Source organism: Eumetopias jubatus, unplaced genomic scaffold, assembly GCF_037043125.1.
Source record: "Eumetopias jubatus isolate StellerSeaLion01/CBP00866 unplaced genomic scaffold, mEumJub1_p1.0 scaffold_1, whole genome shotgun sequence".
Lineage (NCBI taxonomy): Eukaryota > Metazoa > Chordata > Mammalia > Carnivora > Otariidae > Eumetopias > Eumetopias jubatus.
The window spans coordinates 111,938,642-111,963,058 of record NW_028274807.1 but is presented as its reverse complement, the minus strand read 5'-3'; the positions used below and the strand labels follow the sequence as shown (position 1 = coordinate 111,963,058).

Sequence of the window (24,417 nt, the reverse complement as noted above, 5' to 3'; positions counted from 1 at the left end):
CCAGTCCTCCCTCCCTGTCGGATACACTTACGTTCTACCACCACATTCCTACCAAAGCCCTATCACTCTACCTCCTCCTGTAAAGTGTGAAGCTTTTTCAGTTTGTCTTTGGGTCTGTGTGTATGTGTGCTTATGCACATCAGGCTAATTTATGCTGCAGAACCACAAAGTTCAAAAAGTAGAGAGTATCAGAGCTGGAAAAAATCACAGTAGCTAGAGGTGTCTGCCACAGACATACCATGTAAATTTGATTAGGGGGAAAAGAAAGATAGCCTACATATAAATCTGACTTCTAGCAAACCTTAGGATACCTTTCCACATGCTTTAAGCAACACTAGGCTGCAGTGTCCCTTAGCTATTTTATTTTTTGATGAAATGTTTTTAAGTGCCTTGTGCACTTCCTAGAGGGAAGAATAAGCCAATTTGCCAAACTGAGCACAGACAAGATTTTCCATCTTGTCTTGAAAAGCATGCCCTGCAAAGAAAAAAACATACACACATGTGTTTATAATTTGAGGTACAGATCAAGGCAGACCAGACTCTGGCCTGGTGGACGGCACATCTTCAAAGAGGTGTGTGTGTGTGTGTGTGTGTGTGTGTGTGTGTGTGTGTGTGTGTGTGTGTGTGTGTGTGTGTGTGTGTGTGTGTGGTGTGTGTGTGTGTGTGTGTGTGTGGTGTGTGTGTGTGTGTGTGTGTGTGAGAGAGATATTTTTAAAATTCCTATAGCATTAAAAATACTCTCTGGCTGCACTTTACCAAAAGTTTCTGAACCGGCTTGGGCTGGCAGTCTGGTGAAGTTGTTATACAGTCTTTATTTTTCCTGTTCTGTCTGGGAGGATACTGGCACCCCAGGTCAGGGCCTCATGCCAACAAAGAGGTCTGTTAATGTGTGACAGGAGCCCAGCACACCATAGTTTCTGACCACTAGGATTATCACCAAAAGGGCAAAACTGCATGTCACTTTCTCTCAGCAATAACATTTTAAAATGGGATATTTTAAGTTGCTGCATGATTCCAGTATGTGTGTGCTGAGAGACGGGAAAACCTTGCCACTGTCACACTTGTAGAGGCAGAAATGTCCCTCACGTGGAACTTGAGTGTGCCCGCTAGTCACAAACTCCCTGTTAATGATCTGATGGAGAAAGAGCCGGGTCACGAGCACATGCCTGGACTGCTGTCTGGGGTCCACCAACTTATATTTGCAACATGTAAGCAAAAGTCCCAAACGATACAAGTTATGGGCACCGTGGCTGGGTTTTCCTGAGGGAGGAGAAGATGGCTTTCTAAGTGTGCCCACCACAAGCTCTTCCTCCCGAGTACACGGGGGCCAGAATAGTGAGGGAAAATCAAGCTACCAGCTAACAAGAACAGTTATAACAATATACTTCTTTTGGGGGCTTTCTATATGCCAAGTACCCACATACTCAAGACAACGTTGAGGAGATAGCCAGGGATGTTTGCTGTCATCATCACCACTTTACAAAAAACGAAAACGAGACTCAGAGAGGTTGATCACACACAAAAACCAGTAAATGTCTAAGCCAAGAGAAACTCAGCTCTGACTCCAAGTTCTTCCATGAACCACCAGACAAAAAGATCCCCTGCCTCCACCCTACCCCTCCCCTGCTGCCCTAACACCCTAACTATTTCCTTAGCAGGCCCCACTTTCCCCCAAGCCCACTGTCCTATATATTAGAATAGGGCCTGTGTAGAGTCCTTTAGTTTCTCCCGTTTGTTTCATTCCCCCCCCTTCAAAAAAATCCAGTGGGTATTAATGGTGATTAATGAGACAACAACCCACTTAAAAGATACAAGGTCCTACCCGGTTAGAAAAAAAATCAACTTTCACATGTACAGTCATTTTCCCCCTTCACTGTTACATAAAATTGAGGACTCTAAGCAAGTTGTCAGCCCCAAGCAATATGGCTTCCACCCAGAGATCATCTCTCCTCTTAACTCTTGGATGTTCTCCAAGGTCTTCCTTTCTTCTTCCATTCACTGGGCATCTCTGGAGACTGAGACACAAAGGTCACCAATCTGCTCAGACAGAATCAAGTAGGATAAAACCTGACAGAAAATCTGATTTGGCAAATACAAAAGCAAAAATTTCAGTTAAAAACTAGACCAAGCCAGAGATGTTATTTGAAATAAAATTAAAAAAAAAAAATTTTTTTTTTCATTTTTTTCCCCTGCAGTCTATCTCATTTTACTTAGGCATTTGAAAAATTAGTGAGTTTAGATACACAACAAATCTGCCATCCTACATAGGTGGCTTTTCACTGGATACTGATGCAGCCTGACAGAAGTTTACTCCATTTTTACAAGTCACTCACTTAAGGACACCTTTAAGAGATAGGTCTCTTCTCTGCCAATTAAAATATGATTTGACTTACAAGCTACATTTCAGGAATAGATCCACTGAAAAAAATAAGGTATTCACTGATAAGCTTCTTGCGGGGGGGGGGGGGCACGCGCTGAAATATTTCCACCAGGGGGCGCTATACTCACTGAAAGTAATAAACACAGTGTTCCTCATTTAAAGCACTTTGCGCTCTAAGTCGCCCAAAATAAAATCTTTTTTTTTTGAGAGCTTTCAGGATGAACAATGAAATTATCTTCAAATCTAACACTGAATAAAATATAAAACTTTTCAGGGCGCCTGGGTGGCTCAGTCGTTAAGCGTCTGCCTTCGGCTCTGGTCATGATCCCAGGGTCCTGGGATCGAGCCCCACATTGGGCTGCTGCTTGGCGGGAAGCCTGCTTCTCCCTCTCCCACTCCCCCTATTTGTGTTCCCTCTCTCGCTGTGTCTCTCTCTGTCAAATAAATAAATAAAATCTTAAAAAAAAAAAGAAAATATAAAACTTTTCTTTCCACAAAGAATAATGTCAATAATAATAAAACAATTATAGCTTGTTATGTGCCAGGCACCAGATCTATGCTCTTTACATATATAAGCTCATATAATCTCTTCATACTATAATAATAATCTTCATTTTACATATAAGGAAACTAAGGCGAAATTAAGTAACTTAACAGGGTCATCAACGCTAGTAATGGGCAAAGCCAGGTTTCAAATTCTGACAGTCTGATTCCCAAATCCATGAACCTAACCTACAGTAAAACATAGAATCCAAAAAAAAAAAGATTTGTTTCTGAATGTATTTAGCAATATCATAGATTATATCACAGCTCTAGAAACATATATAATTAGCTATTTAAAGGTACTAATTTTATCATCTTATAATAATAATATGTTATAGTAATATTACATATATATTATATAGTATAATAATAATATTATTAACTGTATTTTGACATTTTCCCCTGTACCTAAACACCTCCCTGTAAAGGAGACATACCACTTAAGTTCACTTAGTGGTTACTTATATTCTATTGAAAAGACGAAAATTCAGATTGAAGAAGTAGAAGGACCTGCTTTTTAGAGTTTTAAAAATTGATAATAAGAGTATAAACTACGGGTAGAGCTATATAGCCTGAAATAACATATTCTGAATAAATCACTCATTATTAGGACCACATTGTGACTTTCTAAATTAGCCCCAGTCTTTGGTGCTCACTTGGCATTGTTACGTGTCTATCCTTGGGACACATCTGTGATTCTCTATAGGCTAGGAACACTTTTTGTAATGGACAAATATTCAAATAGTGTTTGGAAAAAACCCGGAATGTGCCTTGAGAAATTGACTGCTCCGATTTATTAGAAATCTGGAAAGTATAACTCAGCAACAGGTAAACATGGTTCCAACATTCACATTACAAATTCTTTAGATACACTTTACCAATAATTGTGCTTTTGCAGGGAAGGGGGTGGCCCTCGTGCACAGGCCGACTCACATGTGCCTTTAGTGTTAAGTTTCAAGCATTCAAGTTCCTTTTAATTTAATTAGTCCACTCTGTACTTGCTGCACAACTTTTAAAAATGAAGGCAAGTACAGCATGAACAAGGATATTCATTCCAGTATTGTGTATACTAGCAACACACTAGTAACAACCTAAATACCCATCAGATGGGGGTTGCCAGTTAAATACACTAATCATGGCATATCACTATGTTGAGACGATTAGGAAATCTTTTACAAGAATAAGGCAGCTCTGTATGTACAGATACCAAAGCCGAAGAGGAGAGGTGCAGAACAGTAGGTCGAGGATGCTAGCATTCATGGGAAAGAAACGCATCCCCCGACCAGAAGCACTAGAGAACTCCAGGAAAGGGGATCCGAGAAAAACTTACTTTTTGAACAATGCTTTGAAAAAGTGTTTGCATTTTTTTTAACAAAGTCCATGAAGACTTTTTTCCAATTATAATGGATTATAAAATGAAAGTTAATACTTTAATAATCAGTCTTTAGAATTTTTAATGAAAATTAAATGGCTAAAAGAAACTTGAAACTCATCTAATGCTACCTAATTTGTGGTTTCTTTACTAAGCTTGCAACTGCTTTCTATTTGAGCTCTTATATATTTGGGAGAAATGAGTCATGGGAAGTTTCGGTTTACCACTGCTGGTAGAAGCATTGGTACTATTTTCCTTGATCTGATCTGCCTGTTAGATATGGGACACAACAGAAGTTATTCCAAGTTGTTTGCTTCTGGATATATTTTACATCTGCAAGCTTTAAAATGGTAGATCCAGACTTCCTGGAAGAACAGACGATATATTTACTTGAAGCTGACTCGGGTTTACTTGAGTTCATACTCACTTTGGCTAAGTCACAGAGTGAGGGAAGGTGTCTGGGAATAATGCTTCCATTTTTATCCTGTTCATTCCTGAAAAATCCAACAGGAGATTCTTTTCACTCTAAAAGTAACTATTCTGTGTATAAAGCAGTATCTGGATATCTGATCTTAAATGGAAATGTTATCTGAAAACGGCACCGTCTTTTGTAAAACTTTAAAAGTACCCTTTATTCTTAGCCTTTGGAAGGGGAGTCCAGGGGGAATGACTACAATAGAAGCTGATTACTTACATTGCTGCAGTGTATTAATTCACACTGGATCATCTCTAGTGGGCAGAATTTCAGTTCTTCTTTAGTAAAGGCAATTAGCAGAAAATAATCTTTTCTCAATTCTAAAATCACACTTAAACATTCTAAATGAGGTGAAGAGTAAGCTGCATTGTCCTGGAGCAGGTATCTCAAGAAGCCCCCTGCAGATCAGGTAAAGGCTGAATGCCTTCTAAACCAGAGCAGCCTCAGTTCAAACTCCAAACTCTGCTATCCACAAGCTGTATGACCTTGAGAAAGCTTCCTCATCCGTAAAATGGGAATGCTATCACACTTCTTGTAGGGTTGTTGTGAGTTGAATGAGATAAGGCATGAAAACACTTAGCCTGGTGTCAATCACACATTATGCAAAATAATAATAATAAAAGAAGGAAAGAAAGGGATTTGAGATCAGAACTGCACCTTTGGCAGTCTTCAGGAACTCAATTCACAGAATGAGGTGTGTACTTGCCTTAGCCTGGATGAAGAGAGGAGGCCCCAACTGAGGCAACTGAAGGAGATGCTGGAACCACAGTGTGAACCTAGGTAGCAATATTGTGAACCTAAGTAGCAATAATGTGAACTGATAGCAAGGGCGCCATGAAAAAAGGCAAAGGTGGCAGAAGGGTAATGCACCCCAAGAACTCAAGAACTATCTGGGTGCACAAGTCGACACCGAGACAACCAGAGCTGCTTCTGAGCTCCAGAGCCTCTGGGTTAAACACCTGTTCATTCAGCCCCAAGTGGATGCTTTCAGCTTACCGAGATTCGGCTGAGACACGGCCATGGACCTCTGGGGTGCTGGGGTGGAAGTGGCCGCAGGGTGGAGGTTCATAGGATTCAGAGGCTGATTCATCGCCTTCCTAGGGTCTTGCCATGTGGTGATTTTTTCTATGTGACTAAAAGAAGGAAAACAATTATCTTTTTAATTGTCAGCACGATTATCTTTATCACCATCACCAATAACAGTTAAACGACGCTGACGCTGGCTCTTCTTCCCGTAGGATCTGCTTATACGTGGCTGACACAGGGTTTTTATCCAAGGTCACCCTTGCCCACATACCTCTCCATCCAAGGGCCCCAGCAGGGACTCTCTGAATACAAGCACATGACTTAGATGTTCCAGCCACCCCTAGATGCAAAAACCCCTCTTAAAGGTTTTCTGCCCCACCACTGTATCTCCTCCCAGCCAAGGAGCCTTGACTCCCCAGCTCCTCAGATGCTTCCCTGCCATTCAATCACTGGGATGCCGTGGTGGGAACTCCTGTCCCAAAGCAGGACCCTGCTCTCCTGCCCTGCCAACCCTCCTACGCTCCCCGGATCATATAACTGACCTAACGAGGACACCTCTGCCGGTCTCAGCCAAAGACAGGGCTCTTGAAACCAACCTCGTAAACATGACATGACTGAGCTCTTACTAAGAGCAAGGAAGGCACTGTGAGGTCCACACAGGTAATGCGTAAAAACCCTCAAGAAGCTTATGTTCGACTCAGCAAGGTTAACAACTGTGTAGCTAGAGTATACAGAATAGCAGGAATTAAGTGTAGGAAGATAGATTACGGAGAAACCCAAATGTCAAGGCATGAAGGTTTCTGAGGGCAAAGACACGATTAGACTTTTGGTCATACACAACTTCCAGTATTTGTTATTGTGACTTAATCTCGGAGAAACTGGCCCAACATAGCTTCTGTCCGGAGTTTCCATATGTCCTTAGAAAGATAGACAGGACCTCCAGCTTTGTCTGCCTCCTCCCAAACCACATCATAAGTCATTCCTGGTGCTTTATGTACCCCATGCCATAAACTCTTTTCTGAAATTTTATTATATTTTTCTTTTAAAGATGAGCATAATCATCTGGTGCCCTAACTTTGTTTTACGAACTGTATCGGAGTTCTCTCTATAGTTATTAAAGACAACAAACTCTGATAGCAGAAACTAAATGTCAGCCTTTTGTTCTAAGCCTTACAACTAGGTTTGCCTCTCCCAAAGTAACTGTCGCTGTCAACCCCCACACACTACAGACCCTTCTAGATCCATATGAAAAGGAGCATGATTGTTCTTTCAGTTAAACACACCTTAATTTTGAATAACAATGGCTCCCTTTGAATCTTTAGCATAGCAAACCACTATTACTATCTTTTAATTTAATCATTTCCCTCGCAGGAGTTGTATTTTTCTTTTCTTTTGCATCATTTCCTCGCATTTGAATGCTGCCGCTGCTAAACTTCTTCGGATTTCTTTATCCTAGACAGCAAGTTATTGCACGGGGAACTCATCCACGGCCTTGAGTGAAAACCTGGATGTTTTCCCAAGAAGGCCTTTAAATGAGTGTGATTTAAAAAAAAAAAAAAGTCAGGCTTGGTAAAGCAAGCGTAATTAAGTTTAACTGTTGCGTTTCCATAGTGTAAGAGCTATCGAGTCTTCAAAACATAATCCAAAATGAACGGGGAAGAATAGAAATGTTAAAACCAAGACTGTCCTGTTCAGAAAAACACAAATAGGGGGGAAAGACTGAACTAGAGAGATGACAATCACTTACTTAAGCACAAAAAGTTGAAAAAGAAAGGAACAATGGTCTTAGTTACACCTTCAGTTTAACGATTATAATTCTGCTGAAAGCTTTCATAAAATCCTTTTGTCAACTTCTGGTCGAGTGGAAACTCATCACCAGCCTCAGGGGATTTGTCATCGCCCTTCAGAGTCAGGAACCAATTGATGAGGATGTCAGAGTTAAGTAAACTCCCTTTAGCAAAGTAATTAGAGCTAAGAAACCCTTTGACTAACATTCCTTCAGGACCTACATTATTAAAACATGTTTGTCCTAGGTAGGTCTGTCGTACATACTTTTCACATGGTACCGGAAGGAAAGGAATCCTTCTCTCTTTCACGAGTCCTTTCTTAGACCCTCTGATACCACGGATCTCGATGCTTCGCCAGAAGCAGCGAGATCACAGCCGCAGTGAGGGAGAGTGATGCACGTCTGCTGGGGTCCGGCACACAGCTACTGTCAGCGGTAGGAATGACATAGGAGCCAGGGCGATCCGTTCCCAAATGCTGGTCCCCACTCTCCTCTCTCATTCTGAACCAGTGGGCTGTGGCCCCCTGAATCTAGGGAGAGCAGAGAGGCCCGCACCCCAAGTGGTAAGTGAGCCCAGCTTGCCTAAGGACGTCACCACAGCTGGCTAGCCTCCATCCTCGGGAACAGAGTGCTAGGGCGTTCTGGGAGGACCCTCTGGCCCCATCTCAGAGAGGTCTGGCCCCAAAGAGGTACAACTCAGCCGTGGCTTCCAAGTCCTAGAACTCCCCCAGGACCGTGGGAGCCTCCTCGGCCCACCCTTCAAAGCCTTTGCCCAGCCAACGCTTTGAAAGGAGTTTTGTTCCCAGCAGATTTGTTAATTAAAAGTGTCACTCACGGTATTCCCCAAAGACTAGAGTACAAGAGGGAGTCTTAAGTGAGCAGTTCTCATTGCTCAGAAACAACTCTGAGCAGAAAGCCACTGGAATTCCCAGCCTCTGCACACCCACCCGTCGACCAGACAAGCAGCTTTGCTCTAACGCTCGCTCTCAGGATGTCCAGGGTGGCTCCCAGTCTGAATGCCAAAAGCAAGGGCATTGCTCACAAGAACTTGATACATTGCTCATGATTGGATTTGAAAGCTACATTCTGCTATTGTTCAAACCATTTCGCTGCCGTCTCCCCGTTCCCGAAGGCAGGCTGAACCTCTGGCTCTTTCACACTGCTGCCTCATCTCCGCTCCCTCTGAGTTACTGACTCATTTCCTTTCTCGGATTTCTCAGTGTAACCTTACTGTCTGCCAGGACCCGCAGTTGAGCTGGATGAATCCGCACTGCCCTGCTGCTCCCACCTCTTCCCCGATTTCACTCCCTTGCTGCCGAGTCTTTCCTCAAACCCAGTGTCTCTGCTGTTTCTAAAAGTCTCCTCTCTCCTGAAAATTTGTGTGTGTGTGTGTGTGTGTGTGTGTGTGTTCAATCTGCCTACGTATGTGTGTTCGATGAATACATATGCTGTACCATTCTCATATTAGAAAATGGAACAAAAAAGGAAAAAAGATATCAAACTATTGACGGTGATACATGAAAATAATAGGCCCACTGGTGCTGCTTCTTTTATCAAAACTCTCTTGTACTTCCCAGGTTTTTAACAGTGACTATGTGTTGTTTTCATAAGCAGTAAAAACAAAAATACTCAGGAAGATACAACATGACAAAAAGAAAAACGATACATGGTCATGCAGGTCATAGGGTACTAAAATGTGATTGAAGATAAACTGTAGATTGGGCTTGTCACTGTCGTGGGGCAAAGAAAGAACTAAGGAAATGGAATCAATCACCTGGCCCCATGTTGTTTATAAGGAAAAATACCAGTTCCGAAGGAAGAGGAAAACTCTTCCTGACACCTCTTTCCTGGGCTAAAAAGGCCTCTTTCCTGGGCTAAAAATAAAATTTAAAAAAAAAAAAAAGCTTGTAAGGGTTTCACAGGGAGACCCTGGGTGCCTACAACAAAAATAATGGGAATGGTCTTCTCTTTCTTTGGCGGCCCCTTTGACCACCATTTCCCAGACTGCCTCATTCCACAGCTGCAGAAAGAACCAACCAACTCCTCACCTCCAGCCACATCAGGAGCCTCTGCTCAGAGAAGTGTCCAGGTCGGAAAAGAGCTTCAGCTGTTTAGGAACTGTAGCTTTCACTCAGGGGCAAGAAAGGTCGACACTTCTCTAAGATGTCTGGCTGTAAAACTGTTGTGTGAAATAATTTTTCCTTCTTGAATTAATATGTTCTTCAATAGAGACACTGATTTAGAAAGCCATTTTATTTACTAGGGAAATTCTGTGAGGTTGAAAAGTCGTTGAAATGAGTGGAAGAGGAGGCGGCCCCGCCACCCTCCTGGTCTCTCGCCACCCTCCCGTTCTCCCGCCCCTCTCCATCTTGTCCCGCCCATCAGCCTCCAAGGGATCATTAACTTAGTTCCTATTTCCTCCCCTCCAGCCTCCTGCGTGACCTTTCACCTTGAAGCACGAGCACAAGGGCCTCCAGGCTTCCCCTCCTCCAGTCTTCCTGGTTTTCCTCCAACCTTCGTCCCTTCCCCCACCCCTCCTGACAATCCGCTTCTCCATCCCACCTCTAGACTCCTATCCCAAGGACAGCTGGGATCCAAGTCACCCCTGGGTCCTTGTCTGCCCATGAAATAAAAGTACTACTCACATCGGCATCTTCCAGACACACAACCTACTGGTGAGACACTGCGTGTTCTGGAAAGTTCAAAGTCTTGCGTCACACATACCTGAGGGTTTTTTGTTTTTTTTTTTAAAGATCGTTATTTATTTGACAGACAGAGCAAGTATGAGCAGGGGGAGTGGCAGAAGGAGAGGGAGAAGCAGGCTCCCCACTGAGCAGGGCACCTGACACAAGGCTTGATCCCAGGACCCTGAGATCATGACCTGAGCCGAAGGCAAATGCTTAGCCAACTGAGCCACCCAGGTGCCCACACATGTCTGAGTTTTAATGTTACCTCTGATCCTATGTGACCTTGTTGGACAAGACACTTCACCCATCCTGGTCTCAGCACCCAGATCCACGAGATAGGAGTAAAAGAAGCTAACAAACGCACCGGTTTCTTGTTGCAAGAGTAAAATAGGTCTGTTCAGGGAAAATAATGACAGCCAAAGTCACCTGCAGATTTCATGACAGTTCACAGGGCTTCCCAAGCTCACCTCCCCAGCAGTGAATGTATGCAAGGCCGCCACAAGCCCAAGGGTGACAACGTGGGTTCAAGTTTACTCACCAGCATGAACTGTACGCCTGTTGTGCACAACGCGCTACGTAGGTATAAAAATAAAAAGCATTTTGTAAATATAAAACCCTGACTAGCAGCAGAACCATTAAAAGCAGAGATAAAATCTTATCTGTAAAAATAGAACCCACCGGCTTCTTACAGCCCAGGAAAAGGCCTGGCGTTTTTGAATGAATTTATCCTCCAGCCCATGACCTATTACACTAACTTTATGGAAGGAAGCCACACAACAAAGACTTTCTGAAATAGAGAAGGTCTATGTAATACATTTTGTATTGCTGGAAGCATACAAAGATATAAAAATAGAAATGATTCTGAGTGCTTGATTTTGAAAAAATTTATAGAGTTCTTAGCAACATAAGCGGCTCGCCTATTTCTATGGGCAAAGATTTCATCTTTCAATGTAAGTGTTTTGCCTTTTTACTCCCCCTCTTCTCCACCCTCACTGCTTTAATATATTCGAGTTTCACATTAGCGTCAGACATTACTCAGGGCTCCCCGCCAGCAACAGAGCTGTTAGGACGGGACTTAGAAGTAGCCTCCAACGGGCCTCTTCTTTTCCACCACAAACTAGCTAGGCAGTTAAAGAGAACCACACCAATGAAATGGGAATTTAAAGGCAGCCTGGGGTTATAAAACCAAGGCCGACTGATTCAAAACTTAATTCACATTCAATGCCACTTGGTTACAGTCCCCTGAGAATCCCAGGCTCTCTTCAAGTTCTCCCTTCACTTCCTCTTTTTGGGGGGGTGCTAGTATTTCTCTTCCAATGGAACGTAAGCTCTTTCAATGACAGGAATGACCCTATGGGGCATAGCAAAGTGCTCCGTACATAGTAAGCATTTGCAAAACAATACCCTTGCAACCCCCATAATATTCACAAACCCAATTTGGGCATAAGTAAACTGTCTTTTTTTATTTTATTTTTTAAAGATTTTTATTTATTTGACAGAGAGAGCACACAAGCAGGGGCAGTGGCAGGCAGAGGGAGAGGCTGAGCAGGGAACCCGATGCAGGACTTGATCCCAGGACCCCGGGATCATGACCTGAGCCGAAGGCAGACGCTTAACGAAAACACTAAAATGTTTTCTGATTTACCAGACCAATTCACCACCCTCTTAATGTGATCACAAATGTACATACACTGAAGATTATTTGCTTAAAAAGTGCTAAACGAACTTTGCAACTTGCTTGTGGTGAACCAGGCAAATTAAACCCATCAGTGTTAAAAATGGAAATTGAAACAGATTTGCGTGAGGCTGATAATTTCCCAGAGGGGGCTTGCCAAGTGAGTTTGATCCATTGTCAGCAGACAACAAACTCTATGCCAGTATTTAATCCTGTGCCAGATGGCAAGAAGACTTGTCCGAGACTCACGTTAAAGTTCTGAAAATATTCCCCAGTTAAAATTAAAAATACAAAGAGGCAAAACACTGGTTTACTTTTTTGTTGTATTTCGGGAATAAATGCTGCCTGTGTCTCAATTACATTAAACAGTTACATTAAAGTGTGTTCTTATTTAAATTTTAAGACCTAAGAAATGATACATCATATCTTATTCATATCTTGCATTTCTTTGATTGGCGCCTTTTGTTTTTTGTTTGTTTGTTTGTTTTTGCCAGTGGTACTTAGCTCTTCCGACAGACACCAGAGGTGGATCTTAACCACAAGAACAAATACAGCTGGGGGTGCACACTAACTAATTCTCCCAGGCCCAGATGTACACTCTCTCCAAGTTACTTCCTCTGCTGTCCCCTAAAACGAGAACATGGCAGAAACTGACCACATGTGAGCCCCTGAGCCCCATTGCGGGGTGAGCCTCATAGCAAGGGGAGCTGCCATGGCTGTGACAGCTCACAGCCCACTTCTCAACTGGCAACTCAACCTGATTAGTAGCCATCCAGTAAGCTGTTCCCCGATGCTTAACCCTATCAGTCCAGTTGGATAATGGGGAGGAGGCTTCTGAACTACAATACACTGACAATCGGAAATAAAGTGCTGGCATTTCACCTCGCTGAACAGATGTTTTATTTCATTTCCAAAGCCACCCAACTCCTTCCCAGGTTTTCATCCTTCCTACTGTCACCCTAATCGGTGATTCTTTGCCTTTACAAAGCAGCTTTCATAACACTGTAGTTGGTTACAATTCTTTTTCTGTTCTGCCCAAATCCTGAACAGTACCATCTCTTGCTGGTCCAACGCATTAGAATAAAAGATACAAAGAGGTAAAAAGTTAGGCTGCAAAGGTGCATCGCTGACACATCCATTAGCAAAGCCTCTGTATCATTCACAGATTAAATCCCAAAGCCATAGAGACGCCCTCATGCCATACAATAAAGGTGACTGTTCACATAATGGAAGTGTGCCTCATGAGAAAGCTCATCCTTCTTTGAAACCACAGGAAATTTATAGTTGAAAGGTTCTGGTCAGATTTTCACTTAGGCAGCTCATCAAACATCGCTGCAGTCTATGACACAGGCATAATAACTCATATATAAATAGGGGATTTTTTAGGATCCTCTAATAAAAGATGATACGAGACCAGAAGCATTATTTTGGTGCATGTTTCCGGTCTCCACCATTCACTTGCCAATTCAAAAACATTTCTGAGTCCTCTGGAATTCTGAATGAATGGCAGGGATTGTATTTTTAACTACCAGGCTCTAATCCTCGACTTCCAACACAGCCATGCCAAGAAGCCTCCCCTTGTTTAAATTAGCAGCCGTGGTGGCCACGGCAGCGCGCAAGGTCCACTAGCACTTCCGTTGCAGCCAGCTGTGGCCATCTATCTCCTCAAATCCTCTTCACCGAGCGAGCACTGCCGCCTTTTCTGCAGACTCAGTCCCAAACCCGCTCCGTCGGGGCAGAAGCCGAGTCAAGGAGCGCTGCCGTCAGCCCCAACGCGCAGTGTGAGCCCACTTGAGGCTGTCACATCCACAGTTCCTACAGGGGCTTACGTTCCTACAGAGCACTACTGCCAGGATGCGGAGGAAGGGGGCAGGATGTATGCGCCCCTCCCAGAGAAAACCATTTTGGGAAGCCAGTGACTCAGCAACACAGGCCCAGGGTGTGACACAGCCACCTCACCTCAGACGGTGAGCCACTGTGTCAGAGGTACCCCGATATCGCCCAACACATGCAAACCTGCCTTCACCTCTGCAAAGTGAACCAAACTCTTCCTTTTTTTTTTTAAGATTAATCTTTATTTATTTGTCAGAGAGAGAGGGAGAGAGTAAGAGCACGAGCAGAAGCACAGGCAGAGGGAGAAGCAGGCTCCCCGCTGATTAAGGAGCCCGATGCGGGGCTCGATCCCAGGATCATGATCTGAGCCAAAGGCAGACGCTTAATGACTGAGCCACCCAGGCGCCCCAGGATCAATACTGCTCTTAAAAGATTTATAAATCATGCTAAATTTCTCATGTGGAAACCAAACGACTATGTAAGAGTTTACTTCGCTATGTTTTATTTCCAGATACCAAGTGTATTTTCCCACTTTCCCCCTTTTCACAAACAAAAACGGGGTGGGAATGAGAAGTGGAGAAAGGACGAAGTTCTTTAGGAATGGTGACTTCTAGAATTATCAATAGGCAGTGGAATGCGTTCATCCATTTATTCATTCGACAAGCGTTTACAACGGGGACTTCCATGGGGACTCGGTTCCCAGAAACAGTTTTGGAAAATGTGGAAATGTGGGGTGTGGTGAAAGGAACAACTGAAAATCCTTTAAATGGCACACGATGTGCAGTCTAACTAGGCTTTGTATACTTTCAGGAAAAGTCCAAGACAGCCACTTCCTTCCAGGGTTAAGACATGGTACTGTTTCTACAGCCAAGCTCCAGATGAAGTGACGCTGTCCCCAAATACTTATGTTGGGATTTGCATGTAGTGTCGAACTCGTGCCACTTAAACAGGCATACAGCCGTAAGTGCCTTGTCGTCTTCCGCGCCAACATGGACCTATCAGCAGACGATCGTGGGCCCTAGGAGCTGGCAATCAAATTAGCGGGGAGCTAGTGGCCAAGAAATAAGGAATGGTGTGGAGGTTAACAGAGCACAAATCCTGTTTTTATTGTAATTATAAATGGTCGAGAGCCTGACATTCTGTCTTGATAGCTATGTGTTCGATACGCTCCCCCTATCAGCTGCGTGTGACATCTGGGGAGCAGCTTTAATCTCGCAATCATTTTTTAAAAGAAGTTTGTTTTTAAGCCACTGAGTTACTTTAGAACACTAAAATACTTTGAAAATTGTTTTTCCAGGCTCTCCGTGCCCAGCACATGTTTCAACGTGTTGTTTTTCCAGTTGTTCTTCCAGTGTCTTAGATGATGGACCGCTTGCCTGCTCCGAAGCCACTCTGGACAGAAAACAGCTCAGCTGAACTGCAAATGCCCTCCTTTCTCTTCTTTCTAATGGGGACAACTGAATTAAATGTCACTTGCCCAAACGAAGAGGGCAAAGCCTCCTCAAAACCAAAAATTCTTCTGGATTCGTCTAGCTTCGCTTCTATTCAGGCGAAGAGATTCAATTATTTTGTGTTGGTTTTGTTTTTCTAAGTTCCGAGAAGAGGATGAGCCACCCTGGGCTCCGGGCATCAGAGCCACTGTGTGCACGTGCTTGGGAGACGTGGCCCAGCTGGCACAGGAGAGACTGGCCGGACCCCACCCCCAACCAGAGAAACACTGGAGTGGTTTTCAGAGCCAGCGTCCCATTTTTGCAAGAAATGATCTGGAGGATGGAAGACAAAAACTGAGGCATTAAAGGAGATTTAGTTAAGCTTCAGAGGCAGGAGGGGAGAGGACCACTGGAAACCTAGAAAATCACTGGGCAACACTACTTAGGTTTCGTGTTTTAAGCACCCCCCCCGGGGGGGGGCCTGGGTGGTTCAGTCGGTGAAAGCGTCTGCCTTCAGCTGAGGTCATGATACCAGGGTGCTGGGATCGAGCCCTACATCGGGCTCCCTGCTCAGCGGGGAGTCTGCTCCTCCCTCACCCTCTGCCTGCCATTCTACCTACTGGTGCTCTCTCTCTCTCTCTCTCTCTCTGTCAAATAAATAAAAATTAAAAAAAAAAAATAAACTCAGCCCACGTATCTTTTCACATGTATTTCTTGGCCTCTTTGGTTGAAAGTATCACCCAAATGAGGCAGAACATTCTATGGTATTCTTGAACTTTGCCTCTGCTATTAACCAGCTAAGGGAACACTGTAATTTCACCTAGCATCTCCAGGCCTCAGTGTCCTCCACTGTAAAATGGGCATAAAAATATCCATTTTATGAGGTTGTTTTGAATATTTCATCAAGTAACAAAAATAAAGCACCTGCACAGTGCCAGACAGAGATGGCACTATAAATAGATACATATATTTTTAAGATTTATTTATTTGAAAGAGAGCGCACGTGCACTCGAGGGGCAGAACATGGAGCAGAGCTCAATCCCACGACCCACGAGATCACGACTGGAGCCGAAACCAAGAGTCGGTTGCTTAACCAACTGAGCCACCCACGTGCCCCATGACACTATACGTATTAACTTCCCCTTTATCCCTTATGAAAACCTATCCCAGTGGTTGAAAGGGATCCAAAGAATTCAAATGCACAAACATCAGCAAACACACTATGGTACAATGGACCCAAGAAAATGGGGGAAATAATAGTGAACATCAATTCACTCTAAAAACTATAGATATACTTGATTTCACATACAGTGGCTAATAACTGATTTAGAGGAAAAAATATTCTCAAAAGACAAAAGAACTAGTTAACCCCCAGCCCTCGGGTGGTTCCTCCACCTTTGTTTTGGTTTGGTTTTTCTTGCTTTATTTGTTTGCTTTGCATTGTAATAATATCAACTCTCAGATCCAGTGTAAGAAAAAGCCAGAGCTAATAGGGCTGTGGTGTCTTTGTCAGGGAGGCACTTCCGGTGGTGATGAGCATCCCATGTCAGCACACAAGACTTTCTGCCCACGTTTAAAGTAGAAAGGGACCTTAGCCTGAAGTGAAAAGCAAGATAAGATTGAACACTAGAAAAATAATATCTGATGGCTTTCCATTTTCTCCTAACAGTAATGCTCAGGAAATTTTAGGCCAATTTAGTTTTGTAATCATTTACAAGGTGACAATCGTTCGCCCCCATGGTTCACCCCAAAATATAGGTACAGATCAGTTATAGAAATGCAAGAAGACCTGAAGCTTCTGTGACTCCACAAATGGAAAAACAAATTTAGCCTAAAACGTACTATAGTTTTATACAAAATATGTTTATGCAAACTCCAGACAGAGTTAACCTGGTACCCACAGGTGGAGGTTTAATAAAAAAATAGACTATTGCTTTAATTTTTACTTAACAAAGAACAGAAACATGTATCTGTTTCAATTTTTCATGACTTATTTCCCCATCCAAACCCCACTGTTCTTCATTAAAGTAGCTGGCATTATTTCTCATATAAAATAAACATCTGGGGCACGTGGGTGGCTCAGTCGGTTAAGCGTCTGCCTTCGGCTCAGGTCATGATCCCAGGGTCCTGGGATCGAGCCCCGCATCGGGCTCCCTGCTCAGCGGGGAGTCTGCTTCTCCCTCTCCCACTCCCCCTGCTTGTGTTCCCTCTCTGGCTGTGTCTCTCTCCGTTAAATAAATAAAATCTTAAAAAAAAAAAAAGATGGGAAAAAAGCTTTGATAACCAGTCTGAATAACCAAATCAAAAAACAAAGTGACACTAGATTTGGTAACATCTAGACAAAAGCAATAACAATTTGGCAATAATGGTGACCCTTAATATCCTCTCACTGAAGGAGAGAACTGACCCCACCCAAGAGGAGAAAACCAGAGGCAGATGAGTCCTGTATTTTCTGAGCTGCTGATGGCCACACCACAGCATGAATGAAATCAAACATTTATGTTTAAACATCGACTTGGGCAGTGCAGCTTTTTCACTACGCTTTTTACTTAAACAGGCCAGGAGATTTTTCAAACAGGGAGAGCCACCTTAGTTTGGTTAGTTTATTAATTCAACCTACAAATAAGTTAGAAGTTGAGGAAATACGTGTGAAAAACATTTAAGTTCTCAGGCAAATGCCCTTCCAGTATTTGGAATAAATGTTCTATTTATACAGATAATACATTTTGAAGAAAAAATTGTAAATATACCAAAAATCTGCATATCGCCCTCTGCAGAATGTGTGATTTAAACAAAAGAAAAAACACAGCTTCAGGAAAATACCTTTTCTTTCTTTTTTAAGGATTTATTTATTTATCTTAGAAAGACAGACAGCACAAGCGGGAGGGACAGAAAGAGAGAGAGAATCTCAAGCAGACTCCATGCTGAGCATGGAGCCCGATGGGGGCTCGATCCCAGGACCCCAAGATCATGACCTGAGCCGGAACCAAGAGTTAGACGCTTAACTGACTGCACCACTCAGGAGCCCCAGGAAAATACCTTTTAACACGTCCATAAAATGCTTACAAAGAACCACAGCCTCACTAAAGGTCACCCTCGCATATTACTACACTTAAACTGGTACCATCTTTCTGGAGGGCAGTTGGTCAACATGTAACAAGATCCTTGAAAAAGCTTTGATAGGGCAACTCCACTTCCACAAAGTTTATACCAAGGAGACAATGTGACAGATAGGGCAGAGGTGGCTGCCTGCTTCTGAATATCTGCTTTCCCCTTCTTCCAGGTGCTGGGTATGAGACTAAGTTCTAGATAACAAACAGAAGTGCTATGTGGAATTCTGGGTAAGTTCTTCAAATGGAAGAGAGAGACTCTTCTGAGTCCCACCTTGCTCTTTCCTCCAGCTTGGAATGTGAACATGATGGCCAGAGCTATAGCAGCCCTTTTGAAACATGAGGAATGAAAGCCATACAGTAAGGACAAAAAAAGTAGAAAAATGATAAATGCATGTGAAGCCACCAAACCAGCACCTGACTGCCTTACCTCAGATTTCTTTAATGTTAGAGATAAATAAGCAATCTCCTTTCATGTCCCTGTTAATCACAAACATAACTCCAGATCAATACAAAAAGTATGCAAAATGTATGAGCAGAGATGCCCATTGTAGTTTTGTTTGTATCTTAAATGCAGTAAGTGGCTAAATAAATTATGGTTCAGTCAGATAACAGAACACCGAACAGACATCATAAATGACATAGATCTGTATTTGTTTAAATGGAAAGATGTTCACAATACATTGCTATGTGAACATGATCCCATTTTGGTTAACATATGTACATAGGAATGAGGGGAAAGCAGGCTTTATTCAGATCTTTAGATTTCTTTGTATTTTCTACATTTTAGACAATAAGCATCATTTTCTTCAATCAGAAAAAGGGAACGAGAAAAGCTATCCTCCCCCCAAATGAATTCACCTCCTGCTTAAAAAATAATGTGGCATTCCACATTTGAACCTACAACTGCTAATTACAGCCTCTGAGAATAATTCCACAGCTAAGAGTGCAGGGTTGAAAATCTTGTCAGTCCCTTAACTGTGAGTTGGAAAAGGCACCATCGTAATACTCCCATGAGCGCTTAGCCTAAAGGCTCTGAACCAGAAGTGGCCCAAGAGAGGGTGGAAGGCAGTAGAAGGAAGGGATAAAGAGAATCAACGAACATTCTATCATTAAGCAATATTTTAGGGCTGTCTCTGGCAGGTGTTTGAGCAAGGGGGAGAAGCTGAACGAGGTGACAACAGACGGGAGCAGCTCTCCCCTTGGGCAGATCAAGCGGGCCCTATCATCCCGAGCACCATCTACACTTCACAGGACAACGTGAGGCATCTTCTATCCAGCACCTGTCCGCTTTGGAGACTCCCAGCTGCAGTGCTGTTACTGCTGTCATCTACCTAACCCAGAGGGGAGAGGCATTTGTTATACCTAGAAAGATTAGGATGAAATCATCTTTGATTGTTCTTAGGAAAGAGAATGCATAACTCACATAACTGTGTTTGTTTTCTTCTTGTGATTCCTGAATTTTTCCTTTTTTTTTTTTTAAAGGAAGAAACCCTTGTGGCTGTATTTTTCATTTTTAAGCCCCATGTTGATTATATAGCCACTCCAAATAAGGGTTTAAATTTAGTTTAATGACCAACCACAAGCCTTCTTCTTCATCCCACTGCAAGGCACTTCCTGCCTTCAAACCCTTTACGCAATTGCCCATTGACTTGGAGAGGAACTCCGCAAGGCGCGAGCAGGATACACATCACAATATTGTCAGAGGAAATGCAATTTTCTTTGCAGGATACATTCAGATTCTTCCTTTCCACAAGGCTTCTTAAAATGCCACTGAAATTGATGGAGACTTTAAATATGCCTTCAACTCCTTAGTAGTTCCCCCTGTGGAATAATGGGTGTAGAAGGTCTGACAACACAGCAGAGAATTAAAAAACTACTCATGGAATAAATGACGAAAAAAAGAAAGGAATGGATGAATATATCTAACGGGCTTCCTTTAGCAAAGCATTTTACTTCTCAGTGTCTGTATCAAATGAATCTTATGCATATCTGATATATCTTTGTCCACAAAATATTCAAAAAGCTCATCCCAGAAGATTTGTTCTTTACTTGCCCCCCCCTCCCCCGCCAGAAGGACATGAATGCTAGAGAGTGCTACAACATCTTCTAGAACAGATGAAAATGATTAGTTCATCACTATTCCATTCAGCAAACTGACTGAGCCTCTATCAGGTGCCACCCACCATGGGCCCTTGAAAGTACACCACCTCTGGCATATGTAACAGACACTCAATAAATGTGTGTGGAATGAATGAATGAACTGGTATTAATATTCATTAATACTGATAGTCATGAAAATAATTCATACTGGCCATACATCATAATATTCACAATAATGATGGCAATAATAATGTCCGATGGTAACAACTGACATTTATATAGCATTTACTAGCTTCAAAAATTATCTTATTTTGATCTTCGCATAACAGATTCATTCATCTCCACTTTTAAGATCCAGAAACTGAGTTGAGAGAAGTTACATGGCTTAACAGATTCCTTGAGGCTCTATAAGGCACACTAGAGAGTCCAATCTTGTTCTCATGGTTGGGTCTGGGGCTTTTTCAACAACATGCCTTGTGAACCAAAAAGGCTGACGTGGATTAAGTCAGATCATTAGGAAGGAAGGAAAAGGGAGTAAGGACAGTCAGTGCTGCTGTGAGCTTGACTCTGTCCTGGAAGCACATCTCCTGCAGACTCAGTCCTTTGGAGGAAAGGGCCCCGCAAGATTGATTCCTCCCCCTCTTGCTTCAATAACACACCACCATCCTCCTCGTCCCTCCTGAAGCCCTTGAGTCACGTACTGTCGTGTGCAAACTTGCCTGCCAAGCTGACCTTTTAACTGCATGGTTTTAATCAGGCCCTTCCTGTCAAGGAAAGGGATTCTCGTGACAGTAAAACAAATTAGCTCCATGTGATCCTGTAGCTGATGCTAGGGTGAAAGGAGAGGAAGAAATACAAATACTACTTTAAAAACATAAACCAGGGCACCTGGGTGGCTCAACCAGCGAAACGTCTGCCTGTGGCTCAGGTCATGATCCTGGAGTCCCAGAATCGAGCCCTGAGGGAGGCTCTCTGTTCAGCGGGGAGTCTGTTTCTCCCTCTGCCTGTTGCTGCCTCTGCTTGTGCTCTCTCGCTCCCTCTCTCTCTCAAATACATGTTAAAAAAAAAAATACAAGTAAAAACCTAAACCAAATACAAAGCAGAAGCCAAACTCTCTGCTATGACTTAAAAGGAAGAGGTAAATGGACCCTGAAGATAGATTTGGAGATGCAAAGGTAGCAACTGAATGCACCTGCCATGAGCACTGCTGGAAAGCTGAGCCAGAGGGGCGGGGGGGATGGGGGACGGGGGCGGGGACGGGGGGGGGGCATGATTTTAAAGGCCCTCCCTCCTGTAAAGTCTGTTCCTTCAGAAACCAGTCTCTGGGGCGCCTGGGTGGCTCAGTCGTTAGGCGTCTGCCTTCGGGCTCCGGTCGTGGTCCTGGGGTCCTGGGGTCCTGGGGTCCTGGGCTTCTGGGATCGAGCCCCGCATCGGGCTCCCCGCTCCGCGGGAGGCCTGCTTCTCCCTCGCCCACTCCCCCTGCTTGTGTTCCCTCTCTCGCTGTCTCTCTCTGTCAAATAAATAAATAAAATCTAAAACAACCATATTTAAAAAAAAAAAAAAAAGAAACCAGTCTCTGACAATAACAGCTTCAATCTGACTCGTCCTTAGTTTTTATTAATGTTGATTACTAGGAAAAATATTTGAATAGGGTTGACGTTCCATAAAAGTGTTCATTCTACAATGTTAGGTTACTAGTCTTTATAATTGACTACGGCTATAATTCAACACATACAGTAATTTTATCAGAATTTCTCAGACGAAAGCTCACTTGCCAGGCTTATCTTAGCCTCCTTTTGTAGAAAGATGTTGAAAAAAAAAATGTTCAAAGGAACATTTTGGAGCAAATGAAGAAAATATAGTTCATTTAGATAGTCACAAAAAGTCAAGTTTTTGTCATTTTCTTCTTGATTACATTTCAGGCACTAAAAGGTCTCTATCCTTTCTGACATTATAATACAACAATTATTTTGACTAAAAGATGAAAGTGTGCGCTACATTGGGGTAGTGGATACTAAGTCACTGTGAGGTAATTAGGGGGAAAGACACTTGAATCTGCCAATCTCATCACTGCATGGAAGGACACCATCTGGCATTTGAACCTCAAACCCACTTCTCAGGTAACAAAGGCTTTCGGGCTCACACTGTCTGTGAGGAGACAGGGTTATGGGCAGGGTAGCCTCAAGTGTGTTCCACAGGATTTTAGTCCTAGAAGATCATCGTCCCCCACACCTGCACCCAAAAGAGTTGTTACCAATTAAGTCTGGGAAACACTGAATGTTCTGTTTCCCTCCTAAAATTCACATTACATGCATCGTTATAAAAGGCCCTGGATTTGAATAAGCTTAATCCAACATTTCTCTGATTTATTTTAGGTGTAATCTTTTTTTGTAATTTATTAATATGCTGTAGAATACATTTTAGGAAATGGAATATACCATTTGTGGTATTTATTGCAGGCACACTTCCAATTCAGTTCAGCAGCACAGTCTGAACACACACAATATGCTTCAGACATTACAGCAGTATTTTTATACCCAGATGACCAAAAGTGAAAAACTACAGGCAGTTCCTACAAAGAGTCACTAGGCAAATGTTAGTATGTTGCTATGAAGCCCTGATTCCAAACATCCTAATGACAAAGTTTATCCAAATCAGAGTTACAGAGATTAGAGATTAAGACAAAGGCATATACTCACATGGATACAGACAAGTGTGTGTGTGTGTGTGTGTGTGTGTGTGTGTGTGTAACACAAGTTTAATTTCAAGCTTTTATATATGAAAATATATACATATATACATGTATGTATGGATTCCCATAAATGGAAGCTTAAAACTAAACTTCTGTGTTTAAAAAGTAAACGGAGTTGTTTGCACCCAGAAGCTGTTAACCTTCCTCCTTACTTTCAAATTGGGAGCCTCTGGGTGTCTATTCTTAGTGTACTTTCAAAATGTAGTTTCCCTTGGCTCAGGGTCACAGCTGCAGCAAAGCACTCAGGGTGGCTCCTCTCCCTCCCCTTGAAACAACTGGTGGGAACCTAGTACTCGGCCATCAACCCAGCTGTTCAATCTCACTTTCTAACTTTAGCAAGTCACTTCGCAACTCATGTCACTAGGGCATGCCACACTGAAAACCACACTAGTGAAGGTAAATTCCTATCCCCACTCAAAAATCTCCAGGCACACAGAACAAAGTCACACTCAGATGCTTACAGCAGTGTCACCCAGAGGCAGAAGGCAGGACCCACGGGACCCGATTTACATGGGGCATCCCAGTGATCTAAGAAAACATCACTATCACTTGACAGACACTACAAACCAGCGGGCCTCCATCTCTTCCCCCCATTTCAACGCATTAGAAAGTTACCTATTAGCAGCTGCAGGGCCCAACAGCCTAGAGTCTAGAAGACCATGAACACCAACATCCGGTCAGGAGTCTGGCACACACTGCACCATCTGTCGACCTTCTTACTAGAATGCAGGATGCATGCTTTTCCACACTGTTAATGTACCATAAAATTATCATGAAGCCCTCATAATGTAATTACTTGCATTTAATTGATTATACATGCCCTCATTGTAGTTTTCTTTCTTTTTTTTAACTGCATGCTCATTGTAATGACTTGTCCCAAAGCCAGATTTCAGAATTATTTGACTGTTTATTATCCTTTGAGAGTTACTAATTAAAATAATTTCCTTCAGTGAAGAGAGTTGCTCTTTTCCTGAATTTGCCTTGACACTGCTCACAACGGAGAACTCTAAGAATGCCTTGCTAAGCTCCCCTGTAATTGACCGCCTCCATTGTTAACATATGCGTGGACTTAAAAAACATTAAACGACTTACACAAATGGAAACAAAATGCCCTTTGAGTTCTATTGATAACTTAACCTTTAGGGTTTTGGATGAAATCCCATTTCTCGGGAAGCAGGGGGAACAAACTGAATGAAACTATTATGTAAAATATTGTTACGGGAATTATTTTGTGTGAAAATATAT

General features: G+C 42.8%; 1 protein-coding gene across 1 annotated transcript in view; it reads right to left on the bottom strand.

The window, feature by feature from the left end:
* Window positions 1-24,417, bottom strand: part of WWTR1 (WW domain containing transcription regulator 1) — a 130,350-nt gene that overhangs the window by 45,505 nt on the left and 60,428 nt on the right. Inside the window, exon 3 of the mRNA XM_088020984.1 lies at window positions 5,767-5,903. Within this exon, the coding sequence (XP_087877110.1) occupies window positions 5,767-5,903 (137 nt within the window). The remainder of the gene's footprint in view (window positions 1-5,766; window positions 5,904-24,417) is intronic.